General features: G+C 41.6%; 2 protein-coding genes and 1 non-coding gene across 4 annotated transcripts; 1 reads left to right on the forward strand and 2 right to left on the reverse strand.

The window, feature by feature from the left end:
- The first annotated feature begins 1004 nt into the window (after positions 1-1004).
- On the forward strand, positions 1005-9236 carry slc2a10 (solute carrier family 2 member 10). Of its 2 annotated transcripts, none has more exons than XM_063911552.1 (6): positions 1005-1242; positions 4061-4127; positions 5764-6978; positions 7209-7331; positions 8610-8745; positions 8837-9236. In XM_063911552.1, exons 2-6 carry the CDS (start codon positions 4124-4126, stop codon positions 8931-8933), a joined length of 1575 nt encoding a protein of 524 aa, XP_063767622.1. In that variant the 5' UTR covers positions 1005-1242; positions 4061-4123; the 3' UTR covers positions 8934-9236. The 2 variants fall into 2 exon arrangements, with proteins under 2 accessions (XP_063767622.1, XP_063767621.1); XM_063911551.1 differs by having other exon boundaries at positions 1005-1235.
- Positions 9237-10125: 889 nt separating this feature from the next.
- On the reverse strand, positions 10126-19329 carry csnk2a4 (casein kinase 2, alpha 4 polypeptide). The gene is made up of 13 exons (XM_063911367.1): positions 19180-19329; positions 17496-17777; positions 17282-17393; positions 17095-17196; positions 15479-15529; positions 15159-15218; positions 14836-14919; positions 14106-14216; positions 13019-13120; positions 12444-12544; positions 12087-12235; positions 11904-11993; positions 10126-11600 (listed from the first exon to the last, which is right to left on the reverse strand). Exons 2-13 carry the CDS (start codon positions 17594-17596, stop codon positions 11356-11358), a joined length of 1308 nt encoding a protein of 435 aa, XP_063767437.1. The 5' UTR covers positions 17597-17777; positions 19180-19329; the 3' UTR covers positions 10126-11355.
- On the reverse strand, positions 15301-15437 carry LOC134883647 (small nucleolar RNA SNORA57). The gene has a single exon (XR_010168309.1). It is a non-coding gene; the product is annotated as a small nucleolar RNA SNORA57 (small nucleolar RNA).
- Positions 19330-20280: the final 951 nt, after the last annotated feature.

Here is a 20280-nt window from a genome sequence, read left to right on the forward strand (position 1 = left end):
GCTAGGATTTCTATCTGAAAGAAGCTTAATTTTAAATATATAAAGTTAATATTTTTTACTTCGGGTTGTGGAAAATGGTTAATTGGTGCTCATCTCAACTTACAATGTGTTGGTGTCTTCTCACACAGGACATGAGACCTGACCATAGAGGAAGAAAACTAGTATTCCACTTTCTAGCTCCCCCTTTGGTGAAGAAGATAATTGCAGTGTGACAACTTACCCGTGTGACAACAAGCCCCGGTCTCCCTACTTGTACTTTACTTAAAGATTTCATTTTTTTTTGCTACTTTCTACTCCACTACAATTCCGAGATAAATGATGTACTTTTACTCCACTGCATGTATTTAATCCCTTTAGTTACTTACAGATTTGGATTAATGATGGTAAATATAATCAGCCCTTAAATCAGACTTTAGTTCACCTGGAGTAAATCCAGCAGCTACCCTGCAGTATACAAAGCCATTCAAACTAGCTGCACCTTTACCAGCTCTGAGAACACTTTAATGATCAATAATTATAAAACATATCAGAGATATTATTCTGAAATGGACCAATCAAACAATGACTACTTTTACTGTCGCTACTTTAAGTACATTTAGATGAGAGTACTTTCTACTTTCACTGGAGGAACATTTAGAATACAGGACTTTTACTGTGACAGAGTATTCCTACACACTGGTACTTCTACTTTACTCAAGTACAAGATCTGAGTAGCTACTTCTACTTTACTCAAGTACAAGAGATGAGTACTTCTCCGACCTCTGTTAGCTTTGACATGTTTTATTGGGGGGTATTTTAACTTTTAAGAAGCCTCCAACTCTTATGCCTGCATGCTAATGAAATTATCCGAACTCCAAGCTGCGTACTGGTCTTTTGACCCGCTCTTTGGGCCCGCTCTTTCTGGGACACTTGTCGACCTCTGGCGTCAGAACTGCGCCAGAAGTTTCTCCTGTTGCAATCCGACACTGCTGCCACGTAGATCTCACATATCCTCAGCCCCTCTCTCCTCACCGTGGTCCGCTTCTTTTCCGGATGTCTCAGAGCCGAAAACACAAGACCCCACAGCGGACTCCCGTGCCTCAGAGTTTAGATGTGAGCAGCAGCCTGCATTAAGGTGCTTCATTCCTGCACGACCAACAGAGATGAGTAACGGCCTGCAGGAACCACACTGTTATCATGGAACAGCTGTAAGCAGGAGGACTGAGGAACTGCTGAGACAGAGCCGGGACAGCAGAGTAAGAAGTACTCACACTTTTTACTTCAGTAAAAGTACCAATAATGAACTGCAATACTCTGTTATAACTCCTGCATTCTAAAAATGTGAATTAGTATTCATCAAAATAAATAGTGTACTTAACGTAGGCCTACCCAAAGTCAAAGTACGTTATTAGCAGTGATGGAAGACGTACTCAGATCTTGTTCTTGAGTAAACGTAGAAGTACTCAGATCTTGTACTTGAGTAAAAGTAGAAGTACTCAGATCTTGTTCTTGAGTAATAGTTGAAGTACCAGAGTGTAGGAATACTCTGTCACAGTAAAAGCCCAGCATTCAAAATGTTACTCAAGTTAAAGTAGAAAATTCTCATCAAAATGTACTTAAAAATAGCGACAGTAAAAGTAGAATATTAGTATATTTCACATCATTAATCCAGATTTGTAAAGTAACTAAAGCTATTAAATAAATGTAGTGGCGTAAAATTACACCATTTACCTCTGAGTTGTAGTGGGGTAGAAGTAGAAAGTAGCATAACATGGATTACTCAAGTAAGTAAGTACCTCCAAATTGTACTTAAGTTCACTACTCATTACATTTACTCAGGTAGCCTAGTGTAGAGTTTAAAATACTTCCACTTATAGTTCTAATCCGTAACTGTTGAACATAATATCCCCCTTCTTATCTGACAACAGTTACTGTTTACTTTCCAGATTAAGATTTTCCATAAACAACATATACACACTCATGAAGAGTGGAGTATTGCTGTATCAATCTTTAAAGCTATAATACTATGGCAGCAGTAATAAGAAGTGTCCGTATTTAACACTGACAGGGCCCGATCTGCTGAGAACTTTCACTCTGATACTTTAAGTATATTTTGCTGCTCAGACTTCAGGACATTTACTTAGTCAAACTATTATATGCTTTCTCCTCCACCCCTGATAATTCAGTTAACACGTGTTTACCTTGCTTGGCTTACCTTAGCAGGACAGGTTATGTGTGAGCACTGTGCTAATATTAGTCTTGTAATTGCTGCATTTATAATAAACACATTGTATGCTTGTATGAGGTATTATAGCACTTCTAAATATAATAGATGATGGATAAAAACAACCATATCAAGCAGATGTCAAACAGATCCAGCTAACATTTTCAAAGGTATGAAACTCTGTTTTGTTCCTAGATTTTCAGACTGCTGGTTTGGCAGCACAGGTCATTTGAAGAAGTCTCTTCAGGCTCTGGGAAATTCAATGTGTATCTTTTACTATTTATAGATAAATCTGATAAAATATATTGACAGAATATTCTGAAATAAAGAGATCACTTCAGAATCAAAATCAAGTTAATTGCAGGTATGTTTACACATACAAGGAATTTGATTTGGTGTCTGGTGGTGCGGACACAAACAATCTCAGAAAGTAAGTTCTAAAAGTAGGTCAAACATATCAAGATAATAAAGGTAAGTCTTTTAAAGAAACTATTCAGCATTATAAAGAAAATGCTGAAGACAATTATTTAAACCAAATTAAATATACAAAGAACCTTAAAAGCTTCAAAAACACTTAGAACAATGAAAGTATGGCAATATATGGCGAACTACAGTGAATTTAAGGTGAATTTATTGCAACCCTAATGCAAACATGCCATAGGGTTGGGATTATTTTCATAAAGGATGCTTCACTGAGTTAATATCAATGTAGATAATCCTTAAACAGCATCAGAAAACACTAAACAGTCACATTTATTAGGATCTGTTTTACAGATTAGAGCTTATCAGTTAACATTTGGATCCAAAGTCTCTAACATATTGTATGACCATGTAAAATAATAATAATAATATCACTTTTTTTCACAATGTTATATAGTACATTACATGTAACTTATAAGACTTTTATCCAAAATAACTTACATACATTCAATACTGTGGGCAATCCCCACAGGAGCAACTTGGGGTGAAGTGTATTCCCCAGTGGCACATGCTGCCTGCAGTAGGACTGGAACCTGCTCTCCCCTGATCAGAAGATCAGCGCATTATCCCACTGAGCCACAGCCTCCCATGTAGGTTGAATTGTAAAAAAGCAGTCATGGCTAAACATTAGGAAAGGCTGCACTGAAGGATGGACATCCTGGTTTGTTGTGAGGCTTTCCAGTTTATCCCAGTCCTCATCAGCAGGGGATGTTCGCTCAGTTGTCATGGTGCTGGACAAGTTGATACTTAACAATTTTCAGAGGCACTTTTAGGACCTCTTGATTTTGTCGGCTAAAACTTTGATGAATTAAAAGATTTGAATAAACTGCATGGCAACATGAAATCATTGGTTGTTGACACGGGTACTACAGCCTGTCAATATAAGCTGGGCGTGTTAAAAGGTAATCGAAAACCATTTTAATTTTAACTTTTTTCAGTTCAAGGTGAAATTTGTCAGAATTTTAAACCATGATGCTATGAGCCTAACAGGAACTTTTTGTTCTTCCATACATCGTTTTGTTGAATATCTAATACTGAAGTCCTCTAAAGTTTCCCTGTGTCCCAGTCCTCTCCTCTGTGGAGCTTTTTTCCCGCTGTTGTTGCTCTATCATAATCAGCTGACAGGATATTTGGTGTAAACAGAAAACTAAACAAGCTAACCGATCGCCACAGAGCCGTGTATTTTGGTGAGTCCATCTCAAGTGGACTCCCTAATGAAATCATGGCAATCAACAGGAGGGTTGTCATGACGACAGGGCAGCAGCAGGCTCTTGTGCTCCCTTGTCTTCTCAATGATGAGGACACAAGCCTCCCACTGTGGGGCCAGAACTGTAGATTGTCTGTGTTGTAATGAATCTCTTTGCTCATATTTCACAGAGGATGTCTCACTGAAAATGAATCAAGACCTGACTGACACGTGACTGTGAGAGGACAGACGCAATGGGTAAGTTCTTCCTAAATTACTTTCCATTCTAAAGCAGATTTGTAAGGATTGTGGTTTTACTTTAGCAAGGTTCATAACAACTGCAACCTGTTCCTCTGACAGATACTCATACTGCAGTGTCGCGGCTGATGGCTCCTGTTTGTGCTGAAACCTCAAAAACTACATTTAGACCATTGATGGGCAATCAAAATCATAACTCTTTTTAACTCAGTCAATCTTATGTGCAATGGACTGTATCTGAAGGAACTGTCCTAAGCTTTATATGTACTCATCTGAAAGGAATACAGAGTAATTTTTACTCAGCTTTGAGATTCAGCAGCTTTCAGTTGGATCTGGGTCTGCCTCATTTGCATTTCTGTCAATAGATTCTGCACATAAAGGACTCACAGGTGAATGTGAAGAGCTGCTGAATGTATCATTTATTAACTAAATCAAACATGATACACTCTGTTAACATTCTGAGATTGGATCTACCTTATCTTTGACAGAAAACATTAAAACACAGTAAACTTAAAGGACTGTGATCAACATAAAACATGAGGGTTGCACTTTGATGCATTGCGTAGTTATCTGTCCCTGAGTAAAAATCATTACACTTGTGTTGCTTACTGTGTGAACATAAGGGGCTCTGTTGTTCAATATCTCATCAGCAAGATCATTTCTTAAAGTTAAAATCCAGATGAGTCTAACGCTACATTTGGACTAGAGACAGAACAAAAATATGGCTCTAGTTCAGTGTCATTTTTCTACTTAGCAACCCTTGCTGCACCCAGCTGTCCTACACACCTCTGAAGTATTGCATTAACAATTTTAATATTAACCACTGCTCAACATTTATTACATATTTCATAGCTTCCTGGCGGCACATTTTAAGCCGTCGTTTGACTTGCAGACTTTGCTGATATCAAGAGAGGATAATGGAGCTTAAAATTACAGATACTCCCAAACGTGGCTCCCATCATGCCCTTACTATTTCAGTCAATTCCATTTTGATCCACTCTGTATTTTCTTTTTTAATTGATATTTATGGAGTCATTGTTTATTCCGGAGTCATCATCTGTTGGCCTTTAGTGGTATTGCACCGTGAATTGTTCTTAATCTGCTCATTTTCTGGTTCATTTTAGTATTTAGTGTCTCTCCTGGGACATGTCTCCATGCTTTCATGTTCAAAAAGCCACTAAGAGATGTCCGACCCCTTAGCCTAATAAGTACAATGTGTTGGAGTGCTAGCCAATGGAAGCAGAAGTGTTACATAGTGATGTCCCTGTGCTATGGAAGAAATGGAGTTGTTTCAGGCAGGGGGGGAGTGTGTGGGAGAGAAGCTCCCCCTGGAGGGAACACAGCGATTTTAGTCTTTGCAGACCATTTACATGCACTCAATCCTAAAGAACACACTGTGGAGTTGCTCTGATGAAAACCCTTGTAGTTAAAACTTTAAAAATAAAATTCCCAGGTTGACCATACAGTTGATTCTAGAGTCTTAATGTATATATTCAAATTCAAAGGGGCTTTATTGGCATGAAAGTTAAAGGAAACAATGTTGCCAAAGCATCAAAATACTAAATAATGACATATATCTGCTGTCCGTGTGCTCCACTCAAAAAGTAACCCATGTGAATGCGTTCCTCCCTCCCAGGGATCTCCACCCTCCTGTTGGCCAGTGTGGTGTCCAGTCTGGGCGGCTTGGTCTTTGGTTATGAGTTGGGCATCATCTCTGGGGCTTTGCTGCAGCTCAAGGCAGAGTTCAGGCTGTCGTGTGTCCAGCAGGAGGCCGTGGTCAGCTCCTTGTTGGTAGGAGCTCTGCTGGCCTCCATCGTGGGCGGAAGGCTGATTGACCACCGGGGCCGCAGGAACTCCATCCTTCTCAGCAACGTGTTGATCCTGGCCGGCAGCCTGGTGCTGCTCATCGGCTCATTCTTGGCCCTGCTGGTGGGCCGGGTGACCGTGGGCTTCGCCATGTGCATATCCTCCATGTCCTGCTGCATCTTCGTGTCTGAGCTGGTCACCCCGGAGCGCAGGGGCTTCATGGTGACCCTGTATGAAGCTGGGATCACTGTGGGCATCCTAGCAGCATACGCCATGAACTACATCCTATCTGACTCCAACAGAGGGTGGAAGTGGATGTTTGGATTTGCCGTAGTACCGACTGTGATTCAGCTCGTCTCTATCTGCTTCCTTCCATCCAGCACTCAGGAGTCTTTAAGCCAAATCTCTCAAAGTGAAACAGACCTGATGAGTACTGATGGCATGGAAAACAAGAAGGTTCAGTACAGCAGCATGTACCTGTTCCAGCGTAAAGACAACATGAGGACTCGGACCGTACTCGGCCTCGGGCTGGTGCTCTTTCAGCAGTTCACAGGCCAGCCCAACGTTCTCTTCTACGCCTCCACCATCTTCCACTCAGTGGGCTTTCAGAGCAACGCCTCGGCAGTGCTGGCATCTGTGGGCCTGGGGTTAGTCAAGGTGATCGTCACTCTGACCTCCATGCTGTTCTCAGACAGGGTGGGCAGGAGGCCTCTGCTCATCAGTGGATGCTCCGTGATGGCTCTGGGTCTGATCACCATTGGACTCCTCAGTGGATATTCAGTGATGAATGCTGAGAGGCCTTGTAACTCTGACAGCTTCAATATTAACAAAACCCATCTACCTCATTTAGCTGTTGATAATCAGACATTTTTGGACAGGCCTTTAGAGGAGAGCCAAAGACTCTTTAATAACCACACACAAAATGGAGATGAGGTTCTTGACACTCTGGCATCTTCTCCTGGTGTCCATGGCAACGCTGTGAACTGGATCATCCTCGTGTGCATGATGGCTGTCGTCAGTGCTTACTCCGTTGGATTTGGACCAAGTTTGTACATTTACATTTAAATGTTGGTGTATAACAGCTTTTAATTAGAATTGTACAGAAGTTTAATGCTAGACAAGGCCAGATTGATCCAAATACAACCGTAACACTTTCAGTCTACATGAATAAGGCTTGTGGGGATGCTAGCATGCAATGAAACTTAATGTAGCTTTAACATAACGCTATGGAGTTGTTAGAGCTGTGACATTAAGAGGTGTTTTTTCCTTAAAAAGTGACCTGGCTGCTCCTGAGTGAAATATTTCCAGCTGCTATCAGAGGAAGAGCCTTCGCTTTCATCAACTGCTTCAACTGGGCTGCCAACCTGTTGGTCACCTTCACTTTCCTAAATTTTATCGGTAAGTTTCCATACGTAGAGATTTTTCAGAGATTTTGTTTCTAGTCACAGTGGTAAAAGTGCATTTTTTTAAAGTCTAAAGACATGAAAGATGGTTCTGCGCCATTCACATTTCTCAATCAGTCAGCAATAATGATACCAGGCCTGGATTACAAAAAGCCATGTGATCATTAAACCTGACGTTCCTCATTTATCAACAACTCAAAATGTTCGCTGTGTTAAAGTCCCATTGAATCTCTCTGAGTACCAATTTTAAATCCATTTTTGTGTTGTGTTAGATCCATACTATCTGTGTTGCAACAACATATCAACCATGAGGTAGCTAGAAGAACATGCTAGCTAACAATGCCTCACCCTCCTACAGCAGACATGTCTGCATTTATAGGAAGTTGTGTTTGGTTCCACCTGCTGAATTTATGTCTAGTATTCTCACTCTTAGCTCTGTGTTTGGTCTCCACAAACTCCTGAGAAAACATAGCTCTTTAGCGGCTTAATGCTAAAAAGAAATGTGACTAGCTAGCACAGTCCAGTCCTGTACATGTGGTGCCATGCATCCACCACCAATCTGAGGTGATACAATAACAGAAAAACTGCATAGCTTTATCCTTATGTCTTTATTTCAGAAGCATGAAAACCCCACCACATTTTTAAAAATCAAATTAATAGTGATATTGGATGTGATAGGCACGCACACATTAATAAGGAGAATATTCAGTTTTAAAATGTGAGTTAATTTGTGAATTCAGTAATCACTGTTATTAATTTGTTTTAAGGAATTAAATCGTTCAATCAATCAATCAGTAAATGTATTGGACATGTCACAGATGTAGTGACCCTTGTACTGTGCATGTTGACTCGTTGGCATGGCTTACAGAGATAATTTAATCAGCTTCTCTTGGTAAAACCAGTCAAAATCTCTGCTGAAACAAGATCTACCTGATAATAACAGCACTGAGGATGAACCACGCCACTGTGAAGGGCTTTAATACAAAAAGCTCATCATAATGCAGCCTGAAAATTATATTTTCTGATCAGTACGTTCTGACTGAGTGTTCTTACAAAAATGTGATATGTCATTCCGTAAGAAAACTTTAGATCCCTTTGTAGAGCCGGATTCATTGATGAATGACATTTAGAGGATTTTATGTAAGAACATAAAAGGAATTCAATCAATCAATCATCAATCAATCAAACCAAATTGATGAATGCATATATTCTGAAATGTTTACTTCCAATAAAATGTTGGCCCCAGGGACTGAACGGTGTTTCTAATCCACAGATATGGTTGGTCTCTCCGGGATGTTCCTCCTGTACGGGGTGACAGCTGTGGCTGCTGCAGTGTTCTTTTACTTCATGCTACCAGAGACCAAAGGGAAGACTCTAGAGGAGATCGACAAGGAGCTGCGTTTGAACAAGTAGAATCTATATACTGTATATCCGACGAAATACACAAAACCATGTCAGACGGCATGCTGACACACTGATGTGTGTGTTCTTGTGTTCCAGGTTTTACCACAGCGAGGATTGCTGTAGCATCATCAGCCGGAGAAGCATTTCCCGACAGTACCAGAGCGTGCACTGCCAGGTCATCACCTCAGGGTGACTCACTGTATGACATAAAGACCGACAGTTATAGACTGGTGCTAGTCTTCCCTCTGCTGCACTACATAGCATCTGTGTTGTATCTTTGTCAAACATGCTAACAGTATGTTTTTTGTGTTATTTTTCTTGAACTACGTCACTGTTGCAACTTCACCAGCTGCTTTAGTTTCACAGAGCACAAAGCTTTTGCTTAAAAATAATTCAGTTTTAACAATAATCTGCATATGTGTTAACTGGCTGTCTGATCATTCAACCCCTCCACCTTGTGTTCCCTTTGGAAAAAGAATTGTAACATATTGTTGATGTGGAAAATACAAAGAAAACAATGATGTCTTGAGTTTGAAATGATCCGAATCCTAAATCCTAAATGTTGTATGGTAGTGGTAATTATTTACTCTTGCTTCCAAGGTACCATGATGCACTGTTCACACAGCAACACAGACCTATAGTTAGCATCTGATTAATGTTTTGCACCGGGTTCCGAAATACAAGAAAAATCCATCAAGTGAGTGCGATATAAGCCAGTGTTCGGTGCATTGCTCAAACAGGATTTTAACATCTTGGAATGCACTATAAATAAATACAAAATATTTTCTCCACACAGGGGCTGCACATTAGGTCAGAATGCAGGACAGTTGATTTTGTGATACTGTCGACTAGGAATTCTGAAGCCCTCAGGTCTGCGGCCCCATGGCAGCCTCATCTCAGCTTTACTGCTAAAAACGACATGATGTTCAAATTGACTTTTTGAATAGTTCTACAGTCGTTATCAACACAAGTATTGAAATGTTCCAACTGCAATCTTTAAGTTGATGCTTATTATCATATGAATCCTTTCAGTTATTGCTCTGCAAAGTTCTCCCCCCCCCCAATCTATCCTATATGTCCTAATGTGACTCAAACATAAGGAACAATGAGAAATCTTTTTTTATCTCGTTTATTTTTAAGTAAATATGCACTCCATTTGGTTAACTCAAGAATGTTGAAGGTTAACATTACCTATTAACTCTACATAGGAGAGGATTATTTCCCTCCCAGCATGGACAGGAGGAATACCTAAAAGCAGCTAATAACTCTGAAAACTACATAAAAGTAATTTGGAACCCTTTAAAAAGTAATTTGGAAACAGCAGCCCTGATGCAGGGTGATGTCAGAGGTCTGTATGAACATGACAGACATAAATCAGTCAGATGTACCTGATAAATAAAACACGTGTTTATTTACACAAATATTCTGAAATACTAGTCTTCTACATAAGGACATCAAAATATATACAGTGATATAGGGACTCAAACTGCTCCGTTCTCAGGTCAATGTATACATGTTCGGATTTATTTGCATTTACAGGTTCTGAAATGAGAAAAAAAAATGCTTATGTACAGCAGGGTCTAAAACGTACAGATCTGGCACTAAAACACTGGGAACACTTTAAGTGCTATTCAACTCCAATCACTCCCTTTACATGTCAGTGGAAGCCAGAAAACGGTCCGACTCATGTCACAGCACAGGTGACCTTTCCTCCAACGCTTACAGCACTTCAGTCCCCTGCAGAGGATTATTGGATCATGTTGTCATCTTATTTACGAAAACCTACATTTCAGTGTCTCCGTGAGGAACTCCCACACAACTAGGTTGGGTCAGTCTTTCCTTCCAACCAACTGAGTAAACTTTGGTTATGTCTTGAAGTAATTCAAGGAACTGGAAAGCAGCACATTTGAGAAACCATTTATTTGAGAACCTGAATGAACCTTACCTGGCTTCTTAAAGATCCTAGTATAAAACTAAAGTCGATCAAACCACTTGATGGTGATACACCTTAACCAGCTATACAAAACTAATTATTAACGGATGACTTTACGGAGAGTCGCATATCAAAAGAAGACTTGTGATCTGGTTTGGTAAGAAAGGCAAGACAAAACTACTCAGGCAGAGAAAGTGTCATTGTGTTCACAAACACCTGGAGCACTGAACAGCACCAAAAATGTCCAAAATGCTGCGACCTGGAGGCCGGTACACTCATCGGGGAGAGGATTACAGCGCCTCAGGTCTGGTTTTGTTGCCGACGCTGCAGCAGTAAACTATACAGGATGTGCTCCTTTTGGTCCTGATAGCCAACACGTCTTTCCTTCGCTTTCTGATGCAGCACTTATTGAGGACTTCCTTCACAACTCAAACTTAATCACACAGGAGTCAGCCGTGGATGACAGCGCTCTCAGACTCAGCACACACAAACACACACCCCTTTGTATTCACTACAGCTTGTGGGAAATTTAAAGAAATACCTGTATATTTCAATTACACAGAATATTCATTTCAGATGTCAGGGTAACAAGTTCAGGAGAGGAAAAGGAACGGAAAAACATCGTTCTTTTCTGAGGCGATGGCATCCTGCAGCCCGGAGGTTGGTGAACATGGTCACAGAGTCAGGTTGGATGGTGGGGGGAGCTGGCAGAGTGGCACCTGTCGAGTTTCCCCCCGCCAGGCGTGATGGTGGGGGACATGGGAGAGCCTGGGGAGAGGTGGAGTGGGGGTTGTTGTGGGTGGGGTGTCATTGCGGGGCGCCAGCGGGCGTGGGTACCGGGGGGCTTAGGACGTTGGTGGCAACAGAGAGGACCTGGGGAGCCGGTGAGGGGGCCCAGGGCAGTGGAGGCTGGCAAGCCAGAGATACCTGAAGGAAGAGAGGGGGGCCACAGAGGGGGGGTTAGATACTTAATACGGTGTGTTCAGTCACATGGGCAGAAAGGGTGGGTTGGACTACACCCACACTAAGGATGACCAGGTGCCCACAAGCCACACGTGGGACAAAGAGTGTGTTTGTACGGGACAATGAGGGACATGTCACTGCGATGATGTAGTTTGGATTTCAATATAATGCCCATCTAGCCCTTAAAATAAACAACTCTATTGAAACTATTAGCCTATAAATATGAAGTACAGCGCTTCACTACAGGTTGATTTGGTGTGTTCTCACCAGAGATCACGCCGGCTGAGCTAACAGCTGTGTTCCCACTGGGAAGGTTGGCTGATGCCACCCCACGAGACTGATCCTTCACGATGGGGACTGCAGGAACAACAGGAATACAGAAATCACTTATTTTGTTTTACTGTTGCTCATTATTATTTCATGTTTATGTTGATGTTGATGAATGCTCACAGAAGTAGGGGTGGTCCATGGCCTCGCGGGCCGTCAGCCGGGCCTGGTGGTCGTAGCGCAGCAGTTTGTCCAGGAAGTCCAGAGCCTCGGGGCTGACCAGGTGCTGGTTCTCACTGTGGACAAAACGCTCCCACCGCTTACGAGAATGCCTGAAGGAAAATAAGACTACATTAAAACTGCATTCTGACATTATTATGCTCTAAATTAACGAGGACACAGCAGAGCAGCATGCATGGAGCAGGGAGGAACCCAACTGTTACAAGTTGGACTTGTTATATGCTCAATTTTAAATATGGAGTTCACATAGGGGTTGATAGCCTGTGATAGCTGCCCTGAGTCAGCAGTAACAGCTCTTACCTCCCCAGAATGTCGTTGAAGCGCGGTTCCAGCTCAATGTTGTACTTGTCGATGTAGTCGTACAGGTCTTCAGTCCCCAGAACCTTGGCTATTCTCACCAACTACAGGAGCACAGACAAGAACCAACAGTCGGTCAGCTCTGAGTGAGACTGTGTCACCCTCAAACACATAAATCTACATCAACCCCAGACAAGTCGGTTAGTGAAAGTATTGGGTTCATGAAAAAAAGACAGCAGTTCATATATATTTTCATTGCTGTAGCCTTCTATTTAATACATTTGTGTGTTGCGTTTTCAGGAATGGGGAAATTGCTCTGTGTGCATTCATGGGGAAACAGAAATGGTGCTTCCAGCTTAAACTTACTGCATTAAAGAGGTTTCATTTCATTTATAGTGATCAGTTTAAACGGAAAAATATTAAATAATAGTGAGCCACATGTAAAGAAGATAAAATAGCTCATACATCAACATGTACACCGGAATGAAAGCAAGCGGTGCACATGCAGGGCTCAGCTGAGCACAACAATCAACGGGTACAGGTTTGATCCCCATCAGCCCACCCAGCTTGGTGTTTACCTGGTCATAGTTGTCATGGCCATGGAAGAAGGGCTCCTTCCTGAAGATCATGCTAGCCAACATACAACCCAAGCTCCACATATCCAGACTGTAGTCATACATCTGAAACACAAAGAACAGGTATCATACATCTGACTCACACACACACAGTACATGTATCATACATCTGAAACACACACACACTACAGGTATCATACATCTGAAACACACACACACAGTACAGGTATCATACATCTGAAACACACACACACAGTACAGGTATCATACATCCGACTGATACACACACACACAGTACAGGTATCATACATCTGAAACACACACACACAGTACAGGTATCATACATCTGAAACACACACACACAGTACAGGTATCATACATCTGAAACACACACACACAGTACAGGTATCATACATCTGACTGACACACACACACAGTACAGGTATCATACATCCGACTGATACACACACACACAGTACAGGTATCATACATCCGACTGATACACACACACAGTACAGGTATCATACATCCGACTGATACACACACACAGTACAGGTATCATACATCCGACTGATACACACACACACACACAGCACAGGTATCATACATCCGACTCTGACACACACACACAGTACAGGTATCATACATCCGACTCTGATACACACACACAGCACAGGTATCATACATCCGACTCTGACACACACAGTACAGGTATCATACATCCGACTGATACACACACACACACACAGCACAGGTATCATACATCCGACTCTGACACACACACACAGCACAGGTATCATACATCCGACTCTGACACACAGCACAGGTATCATACATCCGACTCTGACACACACACACAGCACAGGTATCATACATCCGACTCTGACACACACACACACACAGCACAGGTATCATACATCCGACTCTGACACACACACACACAGCACAGGTATCATACATCCGACTCTGACACACACACACACACACACACACACACACACACACACACACACACACACACACACACACACACACACACACACACACACACACACACACACACAGTACAGGTATCATCACACACACACACCTGATAGTCCACCAGGAGCTCGGGGCCTTTAAAGTAGCGGGAGGCCACTCTGACGTTGTACTCCTGTCCCGGGTGGTAAAACTCGGCCAGTCCCCAGTCAATAAGGCGCAACTACAGACAGATATGAAGCAGTTAGTTGGTGTACAGGACATTCCTGTAGGCCTACTCAGAAGTTAGCATTGCAAGGGCTCCCTCTAGGTATGGCAAGGGGATTTTTGGATAGTAATTTGGATTGGGCAGAAAATAAGATCTGTGTCCAACAAGCATTTATGATACTAAATATGTTTTGTTCTGAAGGACATTCTCCACATTAACACCACGTTCATGATATTTGAAGCCAATGCAATCAGAAAAAATGTAAAAGCATTAGGCTATCAACACAAAAAAGTCATGGTCACATGACTTCACATAGCCACCGCTAAGCTAAAGGCAGCTCATCTCCAGCATGATGACATTTAGAAACTGTTGTGTTTTTAATGACACATGGCAGCTTTAGAAATTCAACAGTGTGGTAGGCTTAGGGTTCGGAAAAGTAATCATCTCTTCAGCTTGTGTTAACCACAGACCTTATTTCAGGCTTCTAACCAAAAACCTGTAAAAAACAACGGTTTACTTTGATACGAGGGAACCAGAAGTGTTAAAATGCTAAGTCAAGTCTCGGTTTTAGGACTCATTCCTGAAACACTCTTTTGCTAAGGTTATCGAGACACAGACTGACTTGATCCCTTACCTTGCGGTGTTCATGATCAATCATCACGTTATGTGGCTTCACATCTCTGTGCATGATTCCCATGCTGTGGCAGTAGTCTAGGGCCTACAGACAGACACACTCCGTTATTCGTTGGTCACAGGTTTCATTCTTAGTCATTTTAAAATGGAAAGATTACAAGAAGATGAGGCCTACAAGACCAAACCCAATCTCGATTGCCTTAACAATGGATTGGCACTGCGAAAATACCCAAGCTTGATTAAGGACTTAATGCTTCACATCCTCCAGACATTTAGAGGTTAAACATAATGAGCACAAAGATGGCTGAACCACTGCCGACTCACCTTAAGGATCTCGTACATGTAGAACCGAATGTCATAGTCTGTCAGGGTCTGGTAGAGTTGCTGGAGACCAAAACAATGTCATTAGTAATGTCTTACAATTAACAGGCCACACACATTCATGAGACAGTCCTACATGACATGGAAATGTACCAGTAATTGAGGATAGAACCAGAAGATGGTGGACTTTCTGGCACCGAAGACATAGAACTGGACTTTCATGTTCCTCCATAACATACACACACGTGTACAGGAAAAGAACGAGCATGCCAAGAAAGGAGGTTTCCACATTTGAGCGCATAAAGAGAAGGTTTAGCTCTTACCTTGAAGTCTGTGTTGTTAACATGCTCGAATACCAAGGCGGGCGTCCGGGACTGAAATAAACATTGGAATATCAATATTTGTCTTTTTAATGCGTTGCGGTCACAGCCAACAATTTCTACAACGGGTTAAATATTTCTATTAGACATAAAAAGCAACACTGTATTAGCTAAGGCAAACTTCAACTAACCAGGAAGCCACACTGTGAGCAACACTATGACCAAGTCTCCAAATATACATTTATAATCTGTTCACCAGTACGCACGGAAACTGAGCCAGCATGGGGACGTCAACAGCCACCACGGTCACTGGCCAATCAAAACAGAAGAAATGGGCAGCTGATCTAGTTTTGTTTGCTCAATTAACACGCTAACTGTTTCTTATATCCTTAGTGACACTAGGGTAAAAGAAACAGTCTGTTGACCTTTAACCACATGTGTTGCTTACAGTATGAACTAGAGCTGCCATTAACCAATGAGCTTTCACTATATTTATTCATGGTTTTATTTTCTATTAATCAGCCTCTAAAGCGACAAGTTGCCAGAGTCCAGGTGATGTCACCAAACTGCTTAGTCTGTCTCTGCAACATATTAAAAAAGGTATTTATTTTCCAATAATGCAAACAAAAAGTATTTACTGTCAGGACAGTCCGTGAATCAACTTGTTTCAGCACTATATTAAATGTCTGAGAACAGCTGCTTCCTCAAACAGGGCTCTTCCTAGGTAATGTGATTATGATGGAGGAAGAAAACAAATCTATGGTTACAACTGTCGATCAGTTTATATAGGAAAAGGGCATCGTAACAAGAAAATGTTACACCTGTTTTATCAAAAGTGTACATTACTTTTCTGTTTTGAGTGATTGTTTCAACTCAGGGCACCATCAATTGAGGGACATTAATTGGCCCATAGTTTCACTGCAGTTACCTTTTCAAGAATAAATATGCTGTGGGGCCCAGGTGTTGTTTTTTTCCTATTTCCACCTCTGTATTTCTCTTTTTCATTATTTCAATAACCTATTCTAACGCCAGTCATCCGTAAAGGAGCTATCATCTAACTAATTTGACTAATCCTTGCGCTACATGAAACACAAACTGCAAAGCACAAAAGCTCTTTTAGTTCCTACTTTATTTGACTTCCCCTGCTTTGTTCCTGGGGTTTGTTAACTTTAAAGGACTCTTAAGCCGATGTGATGATCAAACTATCAGTGGTTATGCTGAGGTTCATAGATTGTGATAGTACTTCATAGTTGTTTTATGTTTAAGTGTATACAACAGTCTCACTTTTGCAGTGTGAAACAAATGCAAACTTCTGCATCTTTTTATCATAATATACTAACAGTCCATTCTTTGGGGAGAGTCGTGACAAAACAGGAATATAAAGGGTGTTAAACTGCGAGGACACATTATCTAACTTACAGCCAGAGCTGGCTCAGTACTTACAGACACATACTTCCCAAGCAAAATGGATAACCTTGCACAGATGATGGGCTGGCCACGCTATTGGTACAGTGACGACATTTCAGAACCCCAACATACACAACATAAGTTTGTTGATAACAAACATGTCAAATATAGCCTTCGCTGCAGTTATGACCAGAGCGTGAAGTCTTACTTACTACAGGGTCTTTCACAATATCGATGAGGGAGATGATGTTAGGACCTCCACGTAGGTTCTCTAAAATCTTGATCTCACGCTTGATCTTCTTTTTCTTTACAGGCTGAAAGGGAAAAGAGGAGGCAGAGTAAGGCAGATCGAATAAAAGCATGTAATCATAAATCTGAGCTTTTTTTGTAGGGATTTACCTTGAGTATCTTCACCACCACCTTCTCATTGTTGGTGATGTTGATTGCCTCAAAGACTTCGCTGTACTTGCCACGTCCGAGCTTACGCACCAATTGAAAGTCATCCTGATTCCTGTGATTGAAAAAAAACAAAAAACACAATCACCATTAGCTGGATTGAAGAGTTGTCAAGCTGCATGCTGTAAAAGTTGTGTAAGGTCTGCAAGGTGATTACCCCCATTCCACCACATGGGACTCATAGTCCCAGTACTCCCTCGGCCGGTGAGTGTTGACCTCAGTGTACACTCGGGCCCGGCTCGGCACGGGTCCTGACATGTCCGACAGCTTGGCTGAGATGGTCAGGAACTCTCACTGCAGCGGAAGACTGTTGGAGTACAGGGAGGATGGGTGGGTGGGAGGAGGGAAGGTAGGGGTTGATCCCAACAGGGCAAAGGGTTGGGGGGGGGGGGTTTGCCTGAGGACGGGGGAAGGGGCCACCGGGGGCACGGTGGGATAGCTGAAAAAGGGTGAGAATGGAAATAATGGATTAGAACACTTTAATTTTTCAATATTACTGATACATCAGAGTTGTCTGCAGTTTCTCAAGAAGGACTCCACACATAATAACACCAGTGCATGATGGCCATAAACACACAAACAATAAATCATTTTACAAGTCATATGATTTTGTCTGCCCCTTTGATGGTAAACCGATTTGGTGAAAACAGCGAGCTGGCCGTTGATAGATGAGCTAAAGCTGATTGCTTCTTTAGTTCAACTCTTCCAAAGGGACTTGGAGACAGGGACACTCAATGGTTACTTAAGATATATCATGAGTGACCCTGACAGTCAGTCTCCTGAGTTGATGTTCACGAGGAGGGTAGAAAGAGCATCAGACCAACAGACGGATGGTTGCAGCATACAGGCACTGTGCCAGGCGTTTGCTGTGAGGAGAGCTGGGCCTGAAGCTAGCCTTCACCTGTGTCAGGCGACTGGGTAGTGACTTGACCTGGCCAATACACCGATATTGAATCGGTATTGTGAATAGATATCATGTCAGATTTGAGATACAATTTGCGCAATGTGTATCGTCCTATAGGTCGACTGCGTAGTAGCTACCATAACGTTAAACATGTACAGCCAACTCACACCCTAGCGTTAGCTAGTTGATTTTTATATTTAATCTACTGTCTAATACAGCATTGGTTCATGTAGTTATTTTGCTGGTTACATCTTCAGATAACTAACATTTGCTAACGAATCCGGTAAAAGACTGATTTATAGCTGTTTTTCTTCAAATGAGAAACGAAAGGTTTCACCCGTGTTAGGTAACGTTAATAACACAGTGTATGGTATAATATTAAATAACTGCTTTCAAGACAAACTCGTGTTACCTGAATGAAGACCTTTTCCGGATTCAAACCTCACTCGGCATTCATCCAATCAAACTAGCGTTAGAGAAACCATCGCTAAATTCAATTAATTCTTAACTTTTACAAAAGCTCGATCGTCTTGCATAGAGTCACCATGCTGAATGATTATTTAGCATCATTTAAAACTGTTTTGCTAACGTTAAATCAAACGTAATCATTTCAGTTATTGATTCGGAATTATGCGACAGCTACAACGTAAACGATGTCGACATTCGAATAAAAACTTTAAAGGTACATGCATACATAACGTTGGCTGCTAATGTGTCCATATAGTGGTGAAATGTTGGTGATAGGATGTGTTTATTTGCCAATGACCAACGCTACAACAGAGCTGTGAGTAGAAGGTGTTGGCAACTTGTCGGCTCTAGGCGGGCCCGAGCTGCTAGCCCGCTAACATTAGCATGGCTAACATGCTCCTTCGCTAGCTCCCAGAGAGAACGGGAGTCTGCATTATCTACAGTAGAGGAACATGGAGTGGATATTTACCCCCTTGATCAATTCGACGACTGAAAGGCTTCCCAGTAAGCTGGTGTTGTTTAGCCAAAGTTCCTCGCCTCCCTCCGTCTCCGGTGTGTCTGCAAGAGTGTGATTTCTGCTGTATCAGAGACAATATGGCTGACCGCCGCCACCTACGTCCTCGAGTAATGCAACGGAGTCCGTGAAGGGACAATCTGCTGGAGGAATAACTGTCAAAACAGTAGCAACTGTCATGTTTATTTTCAGATAACCCCAGCACACTGTTTAGGTCAAATGTTCAAATATTCTTTAATAACCAGGTCAATGGCAAACTATTTCAAGGTATGTCCAACAGCTGAAACTTGTGCTTTTCTTATGTTGTACTTCTTAAATATATGTAAACATATATCACACAGTAGTATTCATGTGTTAATAAGCCCTCTTTCAAATCAATTCAGTCAATTAAAGTTATTTTCTAACCATTCTTTCTAACCCCAAAAAGTATTTACATAACAAGCTTGAGATGTTCCTTTCAAATGATCCCGTATTAAATGCAATCTGAGGGTTCTCGTTTAAGGGATGAGCTGCAACACCCTTTGTAACAAAATAAAATAAACCCTATGGAGAGCTATGATGTAGGCTGGTTGTTTCTTAAAGCATAACAATCAAGCATAATTGACTTACATTTGATTAATTTTGCTAACTTACGAGGCAATATAGCTAACTTCTAGTGAGTGGCCCAGCCCTTCATATGTTTTCCTGTATGTGGCCCTCAGTAAAAAAAAGATTTTGCATACACTGGTCCTTCACAGATAGAGAGATAGAGAGATAGAGTGAGATCCTCTGCAGCCGGTGTTGGATCGGTTTTGAAGGTAATCGTAGGAAACGTGCAACTTATAAAGCTAGCATATGAAGTAAATATTTGTTCCATAGAATATTACACTCACTCACACACTGGCTCCCTTGACTTTTAAGTGTGTGCATTTAATGTCAGTGTTAGAGATAATATAGGATGTTTTCTCATTAAACTAAACACAGAGGTGCTTGCTGGTTACGGCTCCATACCAAACTTCCATTTCAACTTCTGCAGATTAAGACCATAGTGGGTTTCTGGCATCAACAACTGCCATT

The sequence above is a fragment of the Eleginops maclovinus genome, chromosome 20, assembly GCF_036324505.1.
Source record: "Eleginops maclovinus isolate JMC-PN-2008 ecotype Puerto Natales chromosome 20, JC_Emac_rtc_rv5, whole genome shotgun sequence".
NCBI lineage: Eukaryota > Metazoa > Chordata > Actinopteri > Perciformes > Eleginopidae > Eleginops > Eleginops maclovinus.

What these genes read in the sequence shown, in the direction of transcription:
- slc2a10 (XM_063911552.1), top strand. An exon ending in CTCCGTTGGATTTGGACCAA is followed by an intron (nt 6,979 to 7,208) that starts GTTTGTACATTT and finishes TTCCTTAAAAAG; the next exon opens with TGACCTGGCTGCTCCTGAGT. An exon ending in AAGGAGCTGCGTTTGAACAA is followed by an intron (nt 8,746 to 8,836) that starts GTAGAATCTATA and finishes CTTGTGTTCCAG; the next exon opens with GTTTTACCACAGCGAGGATT.
- csnk2a4 (XM_063911367.1), bottom strand. Translation starts at nt 17,596, where the DNA reads ATGTCAGGACCCGTGCCGAGCCGGGCCCGAGTGTACACTGAGGTCAAC. An exon ending in TCCCATGTGGTGGAATGGGG is followed by an intron (nt 17,394 to 17,495) that starts GTAATCACCTTG and finishes TTTCAATCACAG; the next exon opens with GAATCAGGATGACTTTCAAT. An exon ending in CTCAGCCGGCGTGATCTCTG is followed by an intron (nt 11,601 to 11,903) that starts GTGAGAACACAC and finishes CTCTTCCTTCAG; the next exon opens with GTATCTCTGGCTTGCCAGCC.